The sequence below is a fragment of the Hemicordylus capensis genome, chromosome 5, assembly GCF_027244095.1.
Source record: "Hemicordylus capensis ecotype Gifberg chromosome 5, rHemCap1.1.pri, whole genome shotgun sequence".
NCBI classification, from domain to species: Eukaryota; Metazoa; Chordata; class Lepidosauria; order Squamata; family Cordylidae; genus Hemicordylus; species Hemicordylus capensis.
In genome coordinates this window covers 34,077,817-34,101,782 of record NC_069661.1, presented here as the reverse complement: position 1 = coordinate 34,101,782, position 23,966 = coordinate 34,077,817, and the positions used below count along the sequence as shown (strand labels likewise).

The following is a 23,966-nucleotide window of genomic DNA, read 5'->3' as shown; positions in this document are numbered from 1 at the left end:
AAGCTGCATTTAATTGTGGCTTCCTTTTATATATACTCAGTGAAATAGGTGTGCGCACCGTCATTACATGTAACGACCTGCACACAATTATATATTTTTCCTATATGGAAAAAAACCCTGCTCTTAGCTTGCATGATCTATCAAGAATTTTGTGTATAAGTATCTGGGTGTTTTCCCCCCCTTAGACCAAAATGTATTTATTACTGTGAACAAAGACTTCCTTTTTTTTGTTATTTGGGTTTTTCTTAATGTGGATTTGCAGAAAAGAGCAAGCAAAGTGCAACAGAGTATAAGCTTTGTGTGTGTGGAGGGCGGGATAATCTCTCACAACAATGTATTTTTCCTTTTGGGTGCATGGGCCCCATATGTTATTATAATCCCTTTGAAATACAGAACTTTTTACCTTGGTGCCATGGCTAATTATTTCTCAAAAGGCAATTAGCAGTTGCCACAGGCTTAGACAGCAGTTCTGCTTTTGAGCCGCTCCCACCTCAGCAGCATAAAATAAGAACTTTTAAAATTCTGTATTCTTACAGCAAAATTATTGTGTGGTTCAAGTTGAGTCTGCAAGAAAGAAGAACCGTCTTGACAGCCAATCATTCTATTTGATCTACTAGATGGGGTGTGTGTGTTTGTGTGTGTGTGTGTGTGTGAGAGAGAGAGAGAGAGAGAGAGCGCGCGCCCTGAACTTTGGGCACAACCATATATGATGGAGACGAGAGAATGGTTTGGAGAACAGATTTGGGGATTTGACTATACAGTTCTAGGTTTGCCAAGTTTGGCCCATTTTGATTTGCCCTGGAAAATCAAATCCTGAAGTACATTATTTCTACTAAATTAACTATTTTGATGGTGTTTGATTTTGAAAATACTGCTGGACATCCTGACTAGCGAGGCTCTTGTGGAAGGACATTGTGCTAGTGCAAAGCTGCTTTGCACTACGTCCGGAGCTTGCATTCCAGATTAGTGTTGCATTACCATAAGCATGCGTGCACTTGCACAACAGTTTCACAACCTGCAACACACCTAATCTATTTTAAAGGGAACCTTTGTGCAAGTGTACTATAGCACAATAGCTCAAATATGCAAATCTCCAGGTCTTAGCACAACTATGCAAATGTACTTTGCTCATTACACAAGTGCTTCGTGAGTCAGGATATTATCCATTGTTTTTCAGTGTTATTGTACACTGTCTTAGGTACATTTTTAGAAAGGCAGTCTGTGCATTAAATAAATAAATAAATCTCAACAGAGAATAGGCACTTGTAGATGTTTCCTGGCCACATCCAGATATGTCCTTGTTCTGAGTTTAGCTTGTAGTAGCAGGAGCCTTACACATGATTTTAAAAATGATATATGTCCTAGCAAAGAACATTTCATTGTGCTCTGCATAACCTGAAAACATTGACGCCAAATGTAATTCCCTGAGTGCTGAAGATTTAAGCTATATGAAATGAATGTCTGAAGACTATTATGTTGTTATCATTACCACGGCTTTACATCTGTATCTCACCCTTCCTCCAAGAAACGGAGAGTAGGCTTCCTGTTGATTGTCCCATTTTATCCTCACAAAAAATGCTGCAAGGTGAGTTAAATTGAGAATAGCTGGCTCCAAATCACTCAGCGAACATCACGAACAGTTAATTAGAATATAAAATTGTGTTTGTACTTTTAATTTCATGAGGGTGGGGTGGGTGGGGTGCCCTTTCCCATCAAGATTGACCAAGAGAGAGAAAGAGAGCATGGGATTTTGAAGGCTTGAAGCTTTTCAGGCTCATGTTGTGGTGAACTCTCTAGAATGCCCGTGCTTTACAGCATTACCTGCTAGCAGAAGTTGGAACAGCAGGATTTTTGAGTTTCCTCTGGGGAACAAGGCTGCTGTTTGTCAGTATTTGCACCTGCAGGAACAGTGAAGGCTGCCTTAAACAATGCTGATCAATTCCAATTTTATTCCTGGCTTCCCCTCCTCCTCACTTCCAGAGGAATCTGTCTTTCCTGTCACTCAGGATAATGATTCCCCTGCAAGCATAGCCCAGAATCCAGAAGCTCATGGTAATCTCATCAAGACTTTGATTCCCCACCAGGGACTGCTGAATTTATACAGCCAAGAAGACTGGGGCACTTTAGCTCCCCACGTTGGTGTGCTCAGCCACTAGAATGGGCAGATTTCTTTCTGCATGGAAATCTAACTCTACCCATTCACAGTAACAAAACCAAAGGATTTCATTCCATGAACGGAGTTTAACTGACCATGTTCTATTTTCTCAATCCTACATACTGCTGGTGGTGGTGTTCCTTTTAAATGTAAACAAAAACTAAACAAAAAATTGCAATTCCTAGTCTCAGGATCAGCAGTCTGTTGTGATCCTTAATAATTTTTGTAGCATGTTTGAGAGCCTGCAACCTATTACAAATTGTAAGTGGCAATGACTTTGAGGTATGTATGTATGTATGTATGTATGTATGTATGTATGTATTTGACATATTTATATACCAACCAAAACATAGGTCTCTGGGTGGTTTACAACAAAACAGTACAAATTAAAACAAAATTAAAAAAATTTAGACATTAAAATAATTTAAAATGTAACACAATGGTAAAAACAGTAAGTCTGACTAAAAGCCTGTGGGGACAAATGTGTCCTATCTGCCTTCTTAAAAGTTATCAGAGATGGGGAGGCTCTTATTTCAGCAGGGAGTGCATTACAAAGCCTCAGAGCGGCAACGGAGAAGGCCCGTCCCCGAGTAGCCACCTGACGAACTGGTGGCAACAGCAGACGAACCTCTCCATATGATCTCAATGGGCGGTGGGGTTGCAGGATTTCAGCACACGGTGTATTCAACCATTTTAGAATACACTTAGAAGCAAGTCCTCTCTATTTCAGTACAGTGAATTGGTCACCTTGTAAGTAACCTTAGTAGCTTTTACAATAATTAACTCATTCATTCCAGTATCAATCCTTTGAAGGTAGATCACTGTGACTGCCATTTTGAAAATGGGGAACCCAGGCAAAAAGCAAATGACATGGGGTGGTTTATACATTACAACTGCTCCATGGAAATCATTTTAAATTGCTTCATTTGGTAGCTCATGTGGTGAGTTGTTTGCATATATGACAGTGTGCCATATGGTTGGGTTGATTTTCTCTATGCCTGCACAAAGTTAAATGTGTGTCATCATGGGAGAAAATTGTCACAACTCTGCCTCCTTCATCCATGGACTGAATCTCTCCTAGGTAAAAAAAACTGTGATATGTAATTAGATTTTTTAAATTCTATTTTTATTCCACCTTTCCTCTCCACTCATTGTCCACATTGTCCACATACTGACTGCATGTAAGTGTCAGGAGTTCCTACCCTCCCCCATGAAACAAGGTTGTGTACGCAGCCAAATGGCAGGGTGCCAAAGGAAGCCGGGGGCTCCAAACACCAAGGCAACCCCAGCAATTACCTCTTAGGAGTTAGGGAGGGCTCAGAGAGAAGTGCAACGGCTTCTGGGGGGTGGGCGGGGACAGCCCAGTAGATGGCAGCTTGGTGGAGAGGGAAAGCAACAATCTTAACTCCACAGCTGCAAATGGGTGCAGGGATATTAAGGAAGGGGGTGGAGTTAGAGAACAAGTCCCTTTTGGGAGCTAGGGGTTGGCTGGCCACTACACTTGCCCAGCCAGGGAAGACGAAGCAGCTTGGAAGTGTGGAGGTCTGTCTGAAATGCAGGGCTTTATTTAAGCCAGGGGCTACTGAGGATGCGGAGATCAGCCGGGATGGGCTTGTTGGTCTGACTGTCTCACGGAGAGGAGCCAGGGGCGTAACTATCATTAGGCAAGGGGAGGCGGCTGCCTGGGGGCCCCCACGCCTCGAGGGGCCCCCCAGAGGCAAGTCACATGTGAAGTGAGTGTGTGTGTATCAGCGAGGGGCCCATTTTAAAATTTTGTCTCTGGGCCCACTCCAGCCTTGTTACGCCCCTGAGAGGAGCTCAGGCCTTTTTGCTCCTGCTGATAGGAGAAGAAGGGAGTGAATGAACTTCCCTCCTTCCCCAACTCTGAGACCATGCCCCTACCGAGAATTTAGTGCTGGAGGGCGGAAAGTTTGCCTTGGAGAATTCCTCCCCCCCAGGAACACTGACAGTAAGCTTTGTAATTTAGGGGGTTAGAATGTCACCCACTGATGTTAATTTAATTTGCAAGATCTCTTTATCTGTTTTTCTGTTTATCAGAAAAACCTAGAGCAAGTGTACTCTGACTTGGGCTCCCAGATGGACTACAACTCCCAGCATCCCCAGCCACAGTGGCTGAGTCTGTTGTGGCTGGGGATAATGAGAGTTGTAGTCCAACAACATCTGGGGACCCAAGTTTGAGAACTCCTGTCTTTGAGCTTAAATATACATAAGAAGTTTAACTGATTTTTCTTATGATGCAAACTTGCATGTTTTAGCTATCATTCATGAACTCCTGTTATAAGCATTCATGATCTCCAAGTCCCAGCTGTGTATGATATATTTTTAGACTTGGAACAACTGAACAAGAGCCAGAGTACAACGAGCCTTCCGGGGACGAGGATGGTACCATGCAGCATCTCTTCTACCCAACCTTCTTGTTTTCTTGTAGGAAGTGAAAGAAAGAGGAGGAGGAGGAGGAGGAGGGGAGGGGGCTATGATCTTATCACGCAGAGGACTGTGATCTTATGACCTAGCAGAATGGTGCCTTTCCTTTTCCTGCTGCTTCCTCATGGGGAGAGACAAATGGAGAAGGCGCTGAGATCCTTGTGCTTCAGTTTGTAGCAGAACTTCTTTCATCTAGCTTTTCACAAATATGAAACATCAGCTTTGTTTCTGCATATTTTCAGAGCTTGACAAATCCCAGGCACCTGGGAGCCATGGTGCCTAGAAATTTAACTGTGGTGCCTAGACGAGGATATTCAGAAGCAGGGTTATTAAATAAAATCTTTATTTCTCCCTGGCAGCCATGCTTTTAATGTAAGGGTGATGAAGAGCAGCCCATTTCCCCCCTCCCCTCCCCATTGTCTGTCACAAAGTTTTGTCAAGTGTCTGTTGTCTGGCTCCTAAACCTTGGGGCTGGCTCCTAGATTGAAAGAAAATTTGTTAAGGATTGGTATTGAGATCAGAAGTCTAATTGACCTTTTAATTAGCTGTCTCTTTTCATTTGCACCCAACTGATGCAAAACATCTGGCTAAATGTGTTGTGGCTGGGATGGGGGAAGCCATCCTAAATCTTTTCTTGGTGGGGGCAGAGAATGGTTGTTTTTTTTTTTAAAAGTCATTTTCAATATCTTGCTCAAAGGTGTTGTTTACATGGACCCCATTTTTATGTTCCTTTGAATGTGTTTTGGACACATGCAAGTTGCTTGGCCTTGTTCTGAACTCAATCTCCTTTTATACTCAACTTATTTATAAATTATACATCCATGCGCCTTGTTTACTGTCAGCAGCCATCTTACAGCCTGAAAGGTCTGGCAGCAATCTTTGCTGTGCTCTTGGTAGCTTTGAAAAGCATGTTTACTTTGCTTTAGTACCAGTAACTACCTTGCAACGTCTGTGCACATCAGCAAAGAACAGGAATACTTCGAGGAGATAAATTCTCACCCTGGGACACACTCTTATTAAAGAGCATCCTGAAATTTTGATTACCACAAACCTGTAGTTCTTGGGAAATAAAATTTTAGGTTATTCTTTTTCTCTATTTTTCCTAAACAGTTTCACACATTGACTATCGTGGTATTGCAACAAATAACACTGGGGACAATCCAATAGATGTTTCCCCTGTGCCATAGAAATGAATGGGTGCTGTATTCAATGCTCTTGAATAGTTTCCATTTATTTAATCAGTGGGGCTTGGGCAGCCCCAGTTTATTGTTGCCATTATTTTTACCCTGTGATACGGCTTTTCCTGTCAATAGTAAAGGCAAAAAAAAGAGGATCTCCTCCCTCCTTTTGCTAATATTAAAAATAAAGGGAATCCATGCATCTGATAATCCCTTCTCTGTGACTGGATATCACATTTGAAAGAAGACGCATTTTCTCATAGAAATTATGAGTTATGAATTAGGAGTGAGTATAAGCAATTAGTATGCAACCCACACAGTTCTCTGGAGTCATGATTTGTTAGATATTTTTAGGAAACAGTGGCTGACATCCTGACTAAATTTACTAGAGGAATTCCTATTGAAATTCAGTAGTCCTTTAGAGCAATGTTGCTCAAAACTTTTCATTCTGAAGCACACTTAACATTAAAAAAAAAATAAACTGGGACACACTGCTCCCCCTCAACACACATACCCTTTTGTGGTGTCAAAGGTGCCACACAATATTCATTGATTTTAGCTTCTGTCCTCCTTATATAATGAGGCACTTCACACAACCCGTGTGAAGCGTCGGATGGGGTTTGGTGGAGAGAGTGGGCTTAGCCTGCCTTCCCTGCACACCAACAGTCACTCATTGTGACTGCTCCCGCCAGACACTCAGCCGCAGCTCCATCGGGGAGCTCTGGGGGTTGGGGGGAGGGGAGCGCTGCAGCGTGGCTCCCCAGCCACCCAAACCTCAGGAAGGCACGGCGTGAGTGCACGATGCCTTCCTGGGGTCTCTCATCCTCCCCCCCCTGAATGTGTCAGCCGTGGCTGCAGGCAACACACAATAAAAAGGACCAAGTTAACTGGGCGCTGACTCCATGAACTTCATTTAGGGGTAGGGGTTTTTAGGTGGGCTAGCCGCTGTGGAACCACCAGGCTTGCCTGAGAGCCCGGTGGTTCCGACGATCAATGAAAACCGGGCTGGGCTCCCCTAGCCCAGTTTTCAGTGATCATCATAATAGCTTCAATATGTGTTAGTATTTGTAGCCATCCCTCACATCTCTCCTGGAGCTGATTTGCCCCATAATGCACCAGGAAGGATGCAAGGCTGTAGCTATAATTGAGCAGATGGGCTCAAAGAACCCGGGCCCCGCAGCTCCTGAGGACCCCCCAGCTCCACCTCTCCCTATTTTCTTTGTTATCCGAGGGGCTACCAGGGAGAGGGGTGAAAATTGGCTCCCTCTTCCCTAGCTTCGCCCCTGGAAAGATGTGTCACTCATGGTGCATAAGGAAGCAAGCCAGCTCCAAAAGTGAGGGACTGAAACTCAATCCCTTACACGCTAGGGTGGATGTGTCCTTCCAAGTGCATTATGGGGCAATTCAGCTTCAATTCTTTGCTTATGGAGCTCACTCAGAGCAAGTCAGTCTGGCACACAGGACAGTGTCCCCATGGCACACTAGTGTGCCACAACACACTGGTTGGGAAATGCTGCTTTAGAATAATTCCTGAGCAGAACTACAGAGTAACCTAGTCTGGATGTCAGCCACTGACAAATGGAGACTGATGTAGTGTAGGGTCTAAGAGTCTAAACTATAAATCAGGACTGCCCCAGTTAAAATCTCACCTTTGCCATGAACCAAGTCACTCCCTCTCTGCTTCCCAGCTGCAATAAGGGAATAATAATTCTTACTTGCCTTACATAATTGTAAGAAGTGCATCAAGGTAATCCATATGACGTTTGACCTTATTATTATTTTTTTTTAAAGTGAAAGCTCAAAAGCTACAGCATCATTTTAGAGGTATTTTGAAGCAACCTATCTGGGCTTTTAGTCAAACTGGTTTCCTTTTGTGATAGGTGTTGCCTACTGTTGCATACAAAATCGGTGGTATTCAGTTCAGCTTCTATTTAATGAACACTCTAATTAGCTAATTTATAATTCAGATTATTCACTAAAAGAGTATAGTTTAGAGTTCGGCATAAGAGGTGCTGTGTTCTTGTTTATTTGGAACTGTTTCAAATTATATTTTCCACCAATGCCATGCACGTGACGAGTGTTTTGGATTGCCTGCTATACTCAAAAGAATGAGAATCTTTGCTTACCTGTAGTGTTGCCAGGCTCATTTGAGATCTGTTGAGGTATGAGTTCTGTTGTGATCACATATGCAAATGCAAGAGAATTCAGAGTTGCTCAGTGCAGTGCTAACTTTGCTGTCAACTGTTTGAGAGAATGCACACAGCCCTGATAGCAGCAGAGCCTTCTTTTGTCAGTCTGGCTCAAGTGAGGCCTGGTCTACACATACAGCAAAGTGAAGGAGTAGAATGCTGAGTCGGAAGAATGGGCTGTGCCATTTCAGGCTGCAGATGGGGTATACCATTGTTTTAAGCTCGCCTCCCATAAAAATCCCCACAAATAGAAAATTAGTGCGTCAGGGAGAAAGATTCAAGCCCGGTCTTTTGCCTGCTCTGGGGATTTTTAATGTAGGAGAGAATGAACACGTGATTTCCCCACCTACAGGCTCAAGTGGTGAAGTCCATTTTGCCCTCTCAGCCTCCTGCCACTCAATGCTGCTACATAGGAAGCCCAGGGCCAGAGTCTCAAGCAACAGGACTACGTAGGAGAGTATGCTAGATGGCTAGAGAAGGTGCAGGTTTTCTCTGCTCTGTTGCTGCCCAGCCAGGGGTCATTTGCTGTACGAAAGACAATCCCTCCCACTAAAGCAACCATGTGTGTCCGCATTCGCACATAATGCGGAATCGAGGATCCAATGGACCCACGGTCCCCCACCCCACACCGCTAGCCTGTCTGCATTTGGGCGTAACTCCCCAGGACCGGACACAGTCAGAGCAACTACAGAGAGGAGGGGGAACTGGCTGCGCGGGCAGGGGAACTGGTTGCCGAACTTCCTCCTTCACATGAAGGACAGCTGCAGCAGCCAGTCGGAATGGAGAGAGGGAGGAGCTTTCTTCCCTCTACTCCGGTCTCAAAAAAGGCTGCCTCCAGTTCAGCGTTCGGATATAATGCTGCTGAACACAAACCTCAGGTAGAAGCAGCAAAACAACCTGAGGGTTCCAACTGGAGTTTGGGGAGGGAAGCCGCGGGTCACTTTTTGAACAGGACAGAGGTTCCATGCATTTGGACATACAAAAAATCCAACCTCTGCCTTGTTTAACTCTGGTTTACCCTTATCTGTGAATGCGCCGTCTGTGTGTCTAGGTCTGATTTCCTTTGGTTGGGCCATTGTGGAGTAGAAAAGACTGAGATGTTTGTTTACAGGAAAGCAGAGAATGGGGAACCCATTTAAACTAGGTTAGCTGTGAGGCACTGGAGTTGCTGAAGTCACTGCTGACTGAGATGAGAAGGGGAAGGGGCTGAGGGAAATGGAAGCTGAGCTCTTCCAAAGCACTTTCTTGAAGTGGCTGGTGGCTGGTGTTGTTGCTGTGACAGAAAAGGAAGGGGTCAGGAGGGGGACTAACGTTGGAGGTTCCCTTCTCTCCTCATCATAGTTCTAACCAAAACTTGAGGATTTGGAGGATGTCAGCTTGATCATCTGGCCACACTGCTCACTAATTTTATTAATGCTTCCTTTTGGGATGACATGCACTGGACTGCTTTTAATTTGCTCTTTTGGGTCCCTCTTCAGAAAGAAACTGACACAAATTCCCTGATTGTGTATCCTCCCATTTCGTTCCTCTTTTGTTTGTTTGACGAGAGAGAACAGTTGCTGAATGTGCTGTTGCTGTGCTATAGGCTTCTTGTACCATCCTGCATAAATCCTACTTTTTGACTAAGGTAAGCTATTAAGACTGAACTGCTCCCATTGGCTGCAATCCTGCATACAATTAAGCTGCTTAAATCCAGTTGAAGTTAATGGCTCACATGTTCTGCAGCAATATGAGGGTAGAAGAAGGGCTGCAATCTCTCAGAGAGGCTGGAGGGCAGCTGTGGCAAAGGCTTCTTCCACAGCTGAGCACACGTGGATGAGGAGGGAGGCCATTTTAGCTGTTCTCCCCTCCCTCCAAAAGCCCTTTTTGATTTCAGTAATATGTCCCAAAGGGCTGCACAACCTTTAGGGACACATTTCTGGAAGTGAAAAGGGCTTTTGGAGGAAGGGGATCGAAGTGAAAATCCCACCCCTCTGTGTGCACTCAGCTGCAGAAGAAGACTTCATTGCAGCTGCTCTCTAGCCTCCCTGTGAGAACACAGCCCTCTGCCCTCATCGTGTTGTAGATCATGTGGGCCAATGGGATTTATACAGCCTAACAGTGAGCAGAGTCTTTGGGTCCCAGAGCATGTTCATAGAACACAGCCACTTTTCTGAAGATAAGCAGGTCTTGGTGTGGTCAGTGCCTGGATGGGAGATGCACTTATGCCACCTTTGGGGCCCGAGTTATAGCTCAGTGGCAGAACAGCTGCTTTGGATGCAGAAGGTTCCAGCATCTCCAGTTAGGGATGGGAAATTCCCCTTCCTGAAATCCTGGAGAACCACTGCTAGTTGGTGTAGACACAATACTGAGCTAGATGGACCAATGCTCTCTCATTCCTATGAACATAAGCAGCTTCCTATGTTCAGTGTTCCTATGAGCAGAACTGTAGCCTATGTTAATGGGTTATTAAATCTAGAAATGGATATTGAAAAGTCTACCATCTTGATCCTACAGCTTCTTTTGGTGGTATTTTGGTGTCTACTTATCCTCTACCCTGGGCCTTCTATATGAAGGCCTGAATAGTTCCATTCTACCCTCTGTCCTGTGGGATAATACTGTGTTGAGCATTCAGATTTTTTGACATTTGAGGACCTAATATGTTAATGGTGCCCCTCTCTGATGGATGTTTTCATTTCACTGAGGTTTTGCTGGTTCTTATTGCTCACTTGATCTCTCACTTTGGGAAGTAGCTAAAACCAGATAAGACTAAAGCCATTCATGGCAGCTTGTCCAGTGACCTGGGGTTTAGGGACCTGGGGTTTAGGGTTGAGCAAACGTATTATTTACCCAAGCTCATAGTCTTGAAAAGTATGTGGTTGTAGAAGTGCTAGACACTCATTGTGCCTGTCAGGTTCCAGTGGCTTCTGTGTCTCTGAAAGGTCTGTGGAGGAGAAAATCATGGCCAATGTTCCTTCCTGATCCTTGCCAGCACTGTGGTGTAAGAACTGTTATCTATTTGAAATGGGGCCAAAGCTATGGATGGGGCTGTAGCTCCATGGTAGAACTCATGCTTTGCATAGAGAAGGTTTCAAGTTCAATCTCTGGCATCTCCAGTAGGGTTGGGAAAGATCCCTGTTTGATGATCTGAAGAGCGGCCATTGTTACTGCTACTGCCAGTCAATGGCCATAATTCTGACTATGAAGATGCACCAGGTTTTTCTGGGATGTGAGGGGTGATTCTCTGTGCATTCCTTTACTCTCTGCAGCAACTTCAGTTGGGTCCCCAACCCTTAGGGAGATAGTTTCAGGAGGTACAATCAGTTGCAGGGGAAAGGGGAGGACACCTGAAATCACCTCTCCCCACTCATGTAACAGAAAACCTGGCATGTCTGCAGGAGGTTAGTCTACATGTCAGCAATTGCAGACAATAGAGGTTAATATACCAATGACCTGACTCAGTATAAGGCAGGTCCATATAAGTGCTCTCTTTTATGCACACATAAAAGATATAGAAGCTCTATGCTCTTTTCTTCTGACTATTTTAGGTGTACATGCATAGCTCCAAGGAAGTGGATGGGAAAGTACATTTGCAAGAACCATAAACACAGTACAATATACATAGAGCTCTGGATCAGAGTGACAAAGCAGAACTGACCAATAGGTGCCTGCATTTGCTTTCAAAACCAATGGGGGGGGAAACAAAGGCGTTCCAGTCTTTTTCATTCACTTTTCAAGCAAAATGAATGGAAAACCAATGGAAATGCATTTGTTTTCGAGCGAAGGCATGGCATTTTCAGCTGTACTACTCACTTTTTGCATCATACATCCCAAATATTAGAAAGACTGAATATAAACAACCTATTTTATAGGCAATTAAAGAAGGAACACAGTCATTTAACATTTCTATTGATTTCAATGAGAGAGACCCAGGAACCTTTCTGTTGCTTGTTGCTTCGGTGTTTTCCATCCTATTAGCTTGAAAATTGTAAACTTCTTGTAGTCCCTCTAAGGGATCAGACCTTCCAAATTTCAAATGCAGAGGATAAAGGTTTCTCATTTTATAGACAGTTTTAAAAGGTGCACAGCTAGTACTAACTTTGCATTGACTTCAAGCAACCGTGAGCACTAAACAGAATGTGTGTAGTGGAGGAATAGCAGCAGCAGCAAGAATGATTGTGAGGAGGATAGGGGGTCCCAGCTAACTGGTGCAAGGTCTCATGCCAGTCATTTATCCAGGATGAGGAGGAGCAGAGTGGAAATGAAGCAGCAAAACTCAGACATCCCCTATTTATAGACCCATTTTACAGGGAGCAACTAAGGCAGGAGTCAGACTTCCAATTTTCAGATCAGTAAGAAGACGAGTTCTTCCATTTTAGAGGCACCTAGAGCAGGCACACGGACAATGTTTAATCCCCTGAACTGTTACAGAATCATGGCACACAGAGAGAGCTGCTGCAGACAGATGCCAGAGTAGTACTAACTAGACTTGGGGAGAATGGGGTGTGTGGGTGTGTTGAATTTCTACTGAACTCTCACATTTTCTTCAACATTCTCATGAGGGGCTTTTTCTTCAGCACAGCACCTGGCTTTCTGGAAATGACATGGGGTTTCCCCCCATTATGACCCTCATTCAAGAGAAGAAAATGAAGAAAAGAAATAGCAGCCATCCATCACTGAGGGGGACAGAAAGAACTGAGACAGTTACAAAATTTATGCCTCTGCCCAGTGTTCACTCTGAGCATGTGCAGAGTGCCTGTTCAGTTCTGCTCTGCAATAAATCCCCAATCCGCTTTGTATAAATATAAATATGTCCACAGTTCTTCAGCACGTGCAGCATCTTCACAACTGCACCTGCGTCCATGCACAGGAGTGAGAAGTGTAGTGTAGTGATTAGACAACTGAAGAGGGGAAGACTGCAGCTCAAATCCCCATCTCAGCCATGAAACCAAGTATGCTCCTTAAGGTATTTTGGAGGTCTGCTAGAGGTTATTAGTCATACCCCTAAAGAGCCATCTGTGAATACATGAATTATTCCTGTGTGTGAAAATTCAAGAGGTGAGAAATGGTGAATGGGAAGCATTTTCCTCCCTAAGCATTCTCCTTCCTTCCAAGCAAAGGAATTTTTAAAAACAAAAACCCAAAAAAACAGTTGCTGGAGAACTTTCTCATCCAAGCCTAAGTTCTCCCTCTTGCTTCTCTGCCTTGGCACAAATAATTCTTGTTGCTGCTGGTGGTGATCCCCCCGCCCCCGCTCCTCCCTTTCCTTCTGCTCCTCCAGGCTGGCTGGCTCCCAAACCTCTTCCACCCTTCTCAGTCCTTCCTCTGCCTGGGCACATGGTTTGCCTAGTGCCCACTGCTGTTTTGAAATCAATCTACAGTTTATACTGGTTGTGCAGCTTTTAAAAATGCCTATAAAATGAGAAACCTGTGTTTCCTGATGCTCAGGCTGCTTTCAGCCGCTGCTGTGTGTGTGCCCCGATTGTGTAGCAGGTGAGTGAACTCGGCTTTGTTTGTGCACCTGCTTCAGTCATCTCTAACAGCCTCAGCTGTCCTCTCTAAAATGGAGGACTCTCTTTCTTACCTGTCTATACGTTAGGCAGCTTGATCTGTTCATGCCCCTCTCTGCCCTGGCACAAACACTCTTGCTACTCTTCTTCCTCTGCCATGATCTACTGCTGCTGCTTTGAAGTCACCGCAAAGTGTGTACTAGTTGGTGCACCTTTCTAATTGATCATAGAATGAGAAACCATATGTTTTTTGAAATTTGGATGGTCTGGTGCTTTAAAGCAGGGATCCTCAACGTTGGGCCCCCAGATGTTATTGGACTTCAACTCCCATAATCCCCAACCAAAGGCCACTGGGGCTTGGGATTATGGGAGTTGAAGTCCACTAACATCTGGGGTCCCAATGTTGAGGATCCCTGCTTTAAAGGGATCATAGAATACCTAAACGTTCCCTGATAATAGGATGGAAAATACAGAAGTTACAAGCAGCAGAAAAACTTCTTGTCTCTTTTCACTGAAACTAATGGAAATTTTATACTATTGTGTACCTGTTTAAGCTGCCTGTAAAACACGATCCCATCTAAAATTTTGGAGGTAGAGTGCCCAAAGTGAGTAGTACAGGGGCCTGAAATGTCATGCCATTTGGCTGGGAAACTCTGAAGTTAAATGCAGCAGAATACAGGGTGGGCCCCCTGTTGAAATTAATGTAATGCGACAACAAATGGGAAAATGGGAAAAAATGAGAGCAATAATGAAATTATTCAAATGGAAATGAATGAAAAATGAGACATTAAAATTTTAAAAATGAAGATGAATGAAAATATTTTCTCTCTCTTGCGCACACCTACTGACCAGTTGTGAAACTGTTGACCTAGCTTATCAAATAAGAAAGATAGATTCTGGGCTCTGGATCAAGACAACACACTACCCTCATCTTTTTGTAAAGGTTATGAGTTAGCATAGAGAGAGAGAGAGAGAGAGAGAGAGAGAGAGAGAGAGAGAGAGAGAGAGCGAGAGAGAGAGAGAGAGAGAGAGAGCGGACCATAATTTAATTGGTCTTCTGTCTCAAAGCTTTAGCTTAGGTACCCCCATATAAGCAGCCAAGAACTGTGAGCCCCAGAAGTATATACTGTATTTCCAAAGTTGATTGGAGATAAAATACAAGCTAAGTGAATTTGCCCTGGGATCAGGCATCCCTCTCCTTCGCTGTTGATCCTGTCTGTCAGGTTGGGGGAGGGGCGAGATGAGCCTCAGCACCTAATCAGCCAGTCACATGGAGAGCAGGAGGGACAGATATTACCTGGCACTCCCCCACCCCTTGGAGAGGTCTCATCTTGGCTTGAGAGGCGAATCCTCTGATTGGGAGCCAACAGCATAGAAAGCAAGTGAACCAGGGAAGCCGGAGGGTACTGCATTCTCCCTATGAGGCTTAGTACTCCCAAGGGTTCAAGTTTGATTGAAAATCCCTGCTCTAGCCCATGGAAGCTCAGACATAATGACTTTGTTAATCTTTAAACTGCCAGAGGACTCTGGATTATTTTAATTTACACTGTGTTGCCTTTGACAAATGTCTGTGTTATTCTTTCATTCAAAAAAAGTCTGTTACCAAATATGAACTTAATGGCTTGAGAGAAAGCAACTCCGCCACATGTATTTGCTGGATGGTGGTATTTGGGCTGTGTGATGGCATTTGCATTGATTGCCCATGGTTCACCCACCCGCTCTTTTGATTTACAAACAATCAACACTTTATTTTTTAGGCTGAGGTATTTATTTAATTGTTAAGCACCAAGAGGTGTTGTATAATCGCTTGATGATGAAGAGTATAACACTGTGACTGATGTGTAAAGGAAAAACAAAACAGAACAAACAAGCGAACAGAACAAATCTTACCGTACAATGAAAAGAAAGCTTAACTTGTTTTCTTGCTTTTTTTTGTAGAGAACACCTGTTCCCAGCGCCGAAGCATTCCGATGGTTCTTTTAAGCAGTAGTATATCTTATTTTCAAGGCAGCCTGAAGTGAATGGCAAGCTAAAGTCTTGTTTTAAGAAACTGCTTAGTCCACCACTGAAGAATATATTAAGATACTATTTTCATTTATGTATAGGGGTTTCCTCAAAAGCAAATTATCAAGTAGAGTGGTCTCCAGGTAAGAGGAGGGGGGGAAGCAGCACTGTAGAACACTTCTGAGACAAAATGGAACTCCCTGCACTAAATTACCTGAAATCTGGCTCCGATCCCATCAAGGATTGATGGCTCCTTTCCCATCAGTTGGCTTCTATCCCATCAAGTTCACAGTCTGATGTTTGTTGAACGACTGGCCCACTGTGCTTCATAGTTCGCTATCTCATGTTTCCATGTTGTTCAAACAACCCTCATGCAGTCACTCAACCACTCTCTCTCCAAATAACCCAGTTGCATCCTTTCCAATTGGTTCTATTCTAACTTCTGCTGTTTGCTTTCCTCTCTAGTGGCCCTCTGCATAAGAGAACACTAACCAGCTTCATGAGGGCTGCTCTCTTATCAGGAGACCACCGTATCTGGGACCCTGGGGAATTGGCCAGTTTACTCACATTCAGTACACCAATTCTTTCTTTGATGTAATTTAGCTATTCTAGTGAAGTTGTTGTCTATTTTTAAAGTGGCTGTAAAAAAAAAAAAGTTTGGGTAAACCCCTGCTATAAAATAATGTATCTTTACAAATTACCATATCTACATTTTCCAATATATGTGTTTCAGTACTGTAAACTGTACAGATAGCAGCTTGTATTTTGTGTGTTTAGACACAAGGAGACAATCACGTCTGAGCATCTATGGAGATTAACTGTTTGTACACAACAGTGTGGTTCTGCAAATTAAATCTGGAGCAATAAATTCAAGCTTTAAGTATTATTTTTGCCAGTTGTCCAGTAGCAGCAGGAATGGCGGTGCTGTTTTTTCAAAACATGCATCCTTTCACTGAAACTTAATGTGAAGTTTTGCAAGAGTAAATATTATGATGCATCCACCAGACACTTTCAGACCATACTGTTGTATGAAAGGAAGACATAAAACATTATGGTTAATCTTTGTGAGCACTATATTAGAGTAGCAATTACGCACTTGCATTGCTTTGGAAAGAGCTTTAAAGACTGGGATCCCCCCAAAGCACGTGCTGTTAATTGAGTGACTTTGTACTGCACCCCATAGTAGAGTTTACAGCATAGGTGGACATACAAAATCAATTTTCCAGAGAGTTATATAAAACTTGCTTTAGAATGCAAAATGAAGAGAGTACCATATCTTAAGGGTGGGGGGGAATCTATGACTCAATATATTTACCTTCTCACTGAAAGTTCCTTTATAGACCTTTCAGTAGAAAAATAATTAAAAACTTTATAAAGTATATGAAACTATTTTCGCTCAATGTGCAGCATTCAGTTCTTAGACTAGTTTGTAAATTTAGATGGAGTTGGGTCTTTTCTTCAGTCTTCTCATCAGGTCGTGAAGGCCTGAATATCATTAAGGTGTTTACAAAAATTAGGACTTTAATAAAATAAAAGTGAGAGAAACAATGATATCTATTTTCTTTAAGCAATTGCCCTGTATCAGCCCCTTAGGCAGTCAAGGGATTTCTCCAATGTGAAATTTCAGCTACAATTGCCAACACTGGGTTTGTTGATGAAGCTATGGTCAAATTATTAATATTAAATAAAGCAATGGTATGCAGGTTACTTCATCACCTTGACCATCTCATCAAATTACAATGCTACACATATATGTGGGGGTTTTTAAAGTGTGAATTTTCAGTGCTAGTGGGTGGAAAAAAGAGGGATTTTTTCCCCCTAAAAAGATATCTTTTTTCTAAAAAGAGAAAAGGGGAAGAGATTTAGGAATGTTCATGGCCTTAGTTGTGCTAAATCTGGACTGAATGGAGAGTGTGAAAGCTCCCACAGAATTATGAAACTATCTGGCAGATCATTATGCTTCATCTTTTTTATTTTATTTTTAAAAAGTTAATTTATAGCCCTCCTGATTGTGGAGGGGGGGGGGAAACTAAAACATACTGGCAGCTTCCTAAAGAAAGGTGTACAAACCAGAGGCTTTCTGTATGGCATTTCCACTTGCCTTGTGGTGGTGATTATGACTTCTGTATTCAGCACAGCCCTTATATCAGAATATGCTTTCCCCCTTTCCTATAAGGGTGCATATATGGGATAGCTTAGCATTGATGGGTTACTCATTAACACACTTTAACTACTCTTGTTTTACTCACAATCACGCTTTCATATTCAAAAGAAGGGATTTCCCACCTTTGCATTGCATGCCTAGGGATGAGGATGCCAATCACTTTTGTGATTGTGAGTACAGAATGAGATGTGGTAGATATTCCTGGTCAACTAATTTAAAGCCTGTGATCTTGTGAATGTGACTTTTTATACCTGTTCCCTCCATTGGAGTTTTGCACATCATTTTCCTTACCTGTCTGCTCTCACCCACTCACTGCCACAAAACTGAAAAAAGATGAACATTTTGCATCAGGAACAAAAGATTCAAATATATGCAAAGTCAGTTGATTTGCATAATATATTCTTGTTGAGGAATGCCTTGTCACAAAATATGAGGTTTTGGGTAAAGAATTCTAATGTCCACACAGATGCAATAATAGGACATGCCCACATACAATTTCTTACCTTAGCCATTTGTACATGTCCCTTGTTTTCATTTTATCATGGGCCAAATTCACATGCTTCAAGGCTACTGGGTGTTGTGGACAGCAGTAAAGCGTGATTTAAGATGAGCAGAAAAGGCCATCCCTATCAATCATTTCTCTGCTCTGACTTGTTTTCAACTGCCTTTAAGAACAAGAGTTTGTTAATCAGTTTTTAGTATCCGTTTTGTGACCATCTAACCTCTGAAAGTAGGAAAGTTTAGGAGTGGAAATTGGTTTTCTTTCATCACACAGCAAGGACATGCTATGTAATCCAGAGAAAGTGAAGCCTACTGAAATCCCACTGAAATCAATGGCGTTTAAGTGCTTAAACGTTCTCATAAGACAATGGATGCCTATGAGATATGTGAATTTAACTTTTTGAAGATTGAGCCCATTGAGTTCCAGATTCTTTTCACAGCTCTGTACATCTTTGGGACATTTCTCTGCGGTTTTCTACTGGAAAGCCTGCATGATATGGAACATTCTTCTCATGTAGAGTTGTAACTATACAAAGAAAGGGCTAATTCTAATGTGTGGAACGTATCTGTGTGAATGTTCCCATATCCACACCTACCTCACACATGGGCTGCACCTGGCCAGTTTTTCATGTGTCTATGCCCTGATATGCAAAGGACTGTGAGAATAGTCAAAAAGTGTTAAATAGGAGGCAAAATATAAGTAATAACTTCGTTTTGTTTGTGTGTTTGGTGTAGAAAGGTCAGGATAAGCATGGGGAACTGGAAGCAATACCAAGGTTGTATGAAGTGGAAGGGCTGATATATTGGCAGATCATTAGGTGGTTACATAGTTCTGAGGTGCATGCAACATGGCATCATATTCATACCTGCAGGGAAGAAATAACACTCCATTTCCAGTAATATCATTAATAAAATAAATAACCATACTGCAAACTTTTACATTTTTTTTAGTTGTAAAATTGTGTACCTGGTGTTATTTCATTTTAGCTGTTCTGCTCCAAGGCTCTTGCAGGCACCTGCAAGTACAGAGATGGAAGGTGCTTTTCTAGCACTTCTGGAATCCAGACCAGTTGGCTGTTTTGACTCATGCTAACAACTGCCAGGGCTCGGCCAAGATTTTGCTGTTCTAAGGGGCTGCCATGCATGGTCTGAGAAGTATAACTCGGCATCTCCTGCGACATTGTGATATCGTAAGATATCCTGAAGTGTGCCTCTTAGATTGCATGCAGCATCTGTTTCCCTTTGGCATCTTGCTGCTGAGCATCAAATGACCCTTTCCCTTGAGCAACAATATAGTAGTCACTCAGCATGCTAAAATACTGCCTCCAATGACCAGTTGGAAAGCTTGCATAATTGGGCTGGCCCTGGTGCCTCTTAGTCCATATGACTGAAAGGGAGGGGTACAGTTCAGGCTGTTCAGTATATAGGGCTGACTTCCTGTCACCCAAGAGAAAAGGTGTCCATCCTTCCTGGGGGACACATCTGCATTCCTTGTTGTGCGCCATCTAGATGAGCCCCTTATCATTTCTCTTCCATAATTGTGGAGCAATAGAGCTACATACGACCCCTTTTTTTCATGTGACAAAGAAAAAACAAATTAACAAAACCAAACTGATAATTGATTATCAGTATTGCAAATGATTGAGGCCTTACTTGCCCATCTGGCTGGTCAGCTTGCCTTGTTTGGAAGGAATTTTGTGATTGCTGTTAACAAAAGTAGGGACAGAATTCAGTTCGGGCTACATTAGATGTACAATGATTCATAGCGATGTACTTACTGTCTAATACCCTGATGTTTGCATGTGTCAATGTGGTTTCATTTCTGGGTTCTTTTTGGTTTGATTGATTTTAAAGAACTAATAAATTTGTATATTGTAATTGTGATGTTTTACATGTCAAGATCTGAATTGTTAAAAATTCCAAACCTGTTAATTATTTTTTAAAAGCACATGAATGTCTTTACTTTGATTCCTGAAAAATGTTTGAGGGGTGTTTTTCTTTTTAGTATAGTTCCACAGTATTGTCAAGATTTTTCATTTGACCAACACATTATTTGTATGATGTAGTACATATCTTAGAGCATTTTGATTATGGGTGTTTGAAGAAGGAAATCTCTTTTCTGGCCTCTGATCCTCTTTTTCTCCTGTATGTGCTATCAATTTATTTGTAACATAGATTACTATCAGTGTCTAATCTCATTTGTGTTTCCTAAAATGTCCTTGAATATTTTAGAATCTATAATATGACCTTTCATCCTTCCCCCACATTTTTTAATGAGCAAAAAGAGAGAGAATTATATGAGCGAGAAATAATTTCTTGTAGGGACTCTCCTTTTACGTCAGACAAAGGGGCATCTCTGCAAATACCAATAAATGTGTTTGCAGAGCGCCGTCCTCCATTAAAATGAACAAGGAAGCACATCTCGTTCAGGAACTCTGTGCATGCCTCAGAATATTTGTGAGGCTCAAGGTTAAGACAAAAGAGCATACATCAACTTTGATGTCTCGTAAAACAGAGCATTAAGTATGCCAAACTAAATGCAGTATTTTCTACTACACGGCAGATAAACCTGTTCAATTATAAGGCTGCTAGGGAAGTGCACATAGGCATTATGGGAATTAATAACAGACAACTCTATAAGAGAAAGGAAATATTCCCTTTTGTTCCGAACCCCCTGGTATGTGTCGTACAATTAACACTAAAGAATATGAAGTCTTTAAGCTGGCTATGTCTGTAATCAAATAATGAAAAAAGAAAGTAATTAAATGAACATACCATCCAGGGTCGAATACATCCAGCAAAAAGCAGTGGTTGGTCTTTGATCATGGTTGGATGCATAGTGATATCAAACGGTTGGTTCTCATGTAACAGCTAAATGTTTCAGATTTTGTTTTTATTAAATTTGGCAGTTTCACACTGAGATCTGCTGATTCCTGGCAAATAAGAGACAGCTCAAATGTGAGAAAGTGTTCCATTTTCACAATTGCAGGGAGCTAGGATTACCGTTTTTCTCAGAAACATGGGCCACAAAAATGTACTCCTTTCACACTGTTCTCCTATTTCTGAACTGTGCAGTTATCTATTAAATTTTCTAATAGATCTTTGTGTAAGGTGTATGTATGCTTGTGCAATTATGAAAAAAAGCAGTTTTGGAAAATGGTGTATTTATTTCAAATCACTTATGGGGCATGTACAAAACTGTATAAAACATTCAATTTGCCCAGTAAAGTTGTTTTTGTGATATTTCTGTGTTGTTGAATAAAGGAATTTAGTACTCTAAAGATCTCTCTTTTTCCCTTAACAGATTTTTGTTTGAGGGATCTTAAATAGTAAAATGATTATCTTTGAGAACAACCCTGCAAAATAACCAAAAAGGTTCAAATTCTTAATAAATTCATACTTCGATAAACGCAACAAGGTTTTGGTATGATATATGCATAATGTTTATCTTCTTTATTAGCATTTGACAGAAGACTCTTGAATTGTGTATGTGTCAGCTCCATTATGAATGCATCTTAAAAAAAATAAAGATCTGATATAAATCTTTTGATAATAAGAAAAAGCATCTGATACAGTAACATGCATCAAGGGGGGAAAGGAACTGCTTACAATTAATTTCACAATACTAACTGGGCTTGTTTGGATGATGGAGAGTGTTTTCTATGCAAGAAAAAAGTATCGAAAGTTGACATTTCATTCCACACAGCTACGGGCATCAAGCAGCATTTATCCTTCATATGAAATTGCCATTTTGTTATTTTCTTAACATAGTGTTAGATTATGGGACTGTTTCAATACCAGTGGTCACACTTTACCTCTATTTCACTGCTTCTTGGAACAAAGTCCTATTCATGAGATGCCTTGTAAATTCCAAGAGGTAGGAGAAACAGGTTTCGGCACCTTATAAATCCATATTGTAGCTACCAATACTTGGAACAACATCAAACAACTTCCAGTTTTTTGGCCACAATCCAACACAGCGTTGAGTGCACTTAAGCCCATTGAAATAAATGGGCTTGGCCATGCTTAACTGGATGTTAGATTGTGTTGGATTGTGGCCCTTGACTACAGACTAATATCAGTATGTGGCCTATATGTTCTTTTTTCCTAAAGGGAAAAGAAGTTTGGAATCATATTCTGTGAAAACCCTAGGAAATTATGCTGGATTCAGAGCTCATTGATGAAGGTTCAGGAAGAAGCTAATTTGGTTGATGTGTGTTTTACTCTTGAATATTAAAAAAAAAATGAGCTGGCCATATCTGTTCTTAAAATATCAGTAAAGATGAAGGTCATCGAAGCCAGACTTGTCAATGGGTCAGATTTTCATTCAGGCCTTTAAAGCAATATTCCTTGGTGAAATTTATAACTCTAAATGATGCTGCAAATTGATGGTACAGAGCACCATTTTTCAATGGGCAGAAGGCAGCAACTGATACCTATAGCCAAAAATTCCAAACCCAGACCCAGGAAGTGGGTAGCTTTATGCTACTTTCTTGCACCAGGCAAGCAAGAAAGGAAAGTATACCATTCCAGTCACCATATGCAGTGAGCTCCAAAGCCTAGTGGGAAGAATCAGGAACACTTGGGATGCCTAGGAAATAATGTGGGAACAGTGTTCCTACACCAGCTCTCATCAGCATACTCCTAGAAACACAGTGTTATTGGTGCCCATGTGAAGGGAGCAGTGACATTGCAAGGGAGAGGGCCAAATGAACCATGGAAGCACAGAAATTATAACAGGAAGCTAATGGGGCCAGCTCTAGGAGCTGCCTGGTGGGTTCACTGGGAAGAACATGGTAATGGGGAACAGGAGGAGAGAATTCAGTTTCTACCTTGAGAAGATAACAAAGTAACTGCCACAGGGCAAAGCTTACCTTTCAGATGATCTGCCAGCATCAATAATTTGAGATGGAAATGGGTGGGTAGCAGGACTAGGACTCAAATGTGTACATTGCAGTTAACTAAACAATGAGGCTGTTCTCATGAGCAGCCAAGACTAGGCTAAGGCAGCCAAGCCCAGGTTTGGCTGCCTGTGAGAACTGCTGGTATCCATGCGGATCCCCGTGGCACCATGACAGCCAACCCACCTACAGAGTCCATTGGGCTAACTGCTCTTGTGCGATCCCCACAATGCACCGTGCATTTGCATGGTACATTGTGGGATCCCTGGGGACCAGATCAAAATGTCCCAACCCTGAATCCCTTTGCCCTGCTCCATGCTTCACAGACCAGGGCCACTTGTGTGAGAGCATGGAGCAAACTCCCACCACCAATCCTTGGATCGTCTACAGGGAAGTTAAGCTCTTTGGAGTCTTCCCTGCCCACCCACTCTCGGCAATCGCCCCAGAGAGTCACAAGAGAAGACCCAGAATGAGACTTTTGTAATCTCTCAGGGGCCCAGCCCATACAACAAGCCCTACTTAGTTCTCGTTCCCTTTCCTCTACCCACCCCCATGCAGGACACCCAGGGAACACGACCAAATAGACCAGAACAAAAGGGCTACCACATAGAGTTGCCATCCAGTGAAACAGCTTGGGGTCAGTACACAAGAGGTACCAGGTTTAGTCCTTCGGCATGAATTCACAGGTGAAAGGGCTGATCCACACACATACCTCCAGGATACAGCCAATCAGAGGGAATGGCTTGCAGACCAATGGCATTCAAGGGACTGACCCCAAATTCTTTGCTCAGCCCTCTTCCTCCCATCCAGCCACCCCTTCCCCAAATTCTCTTGGTGGATTGCCAATGCTTGCTGTTTTCCTTTGAAATGAGTATAGGTATATGCAGTCATACCTTTCTTCAACGTGGCAGCGACACTGTTTAATTGAGGGGTTCTCAAA

At 42.4% G+C, this 23,966-nt stretch overlaps 1 protein-coding gene across 1 annotated transcript in view; it reads left to right on the top strand.

The window, feature by feature from the left end:
- The window catches only part of CXXC4 (CXXC finger protein 4), a 110,462-nt gene extending 89,056 nt beyond the window's left edge, over window positions 1-21,406 (top strand). Inside the window, exon 3 of the mRNA XM_053256080.1 lies at window positions 15,395-21,406. Coding sequence (XP_053112055.1) covers window positions 15,395-15,439 — 45 coding nt within the window. The 3' untranslated portion in view covers window positions 15,440-21,406. The remainder of the gene's footprint in view (window positions 1-15,394) is intronic.
- Window positions 21,407-23,966: the final 2,560 nt, after the last annotated feature.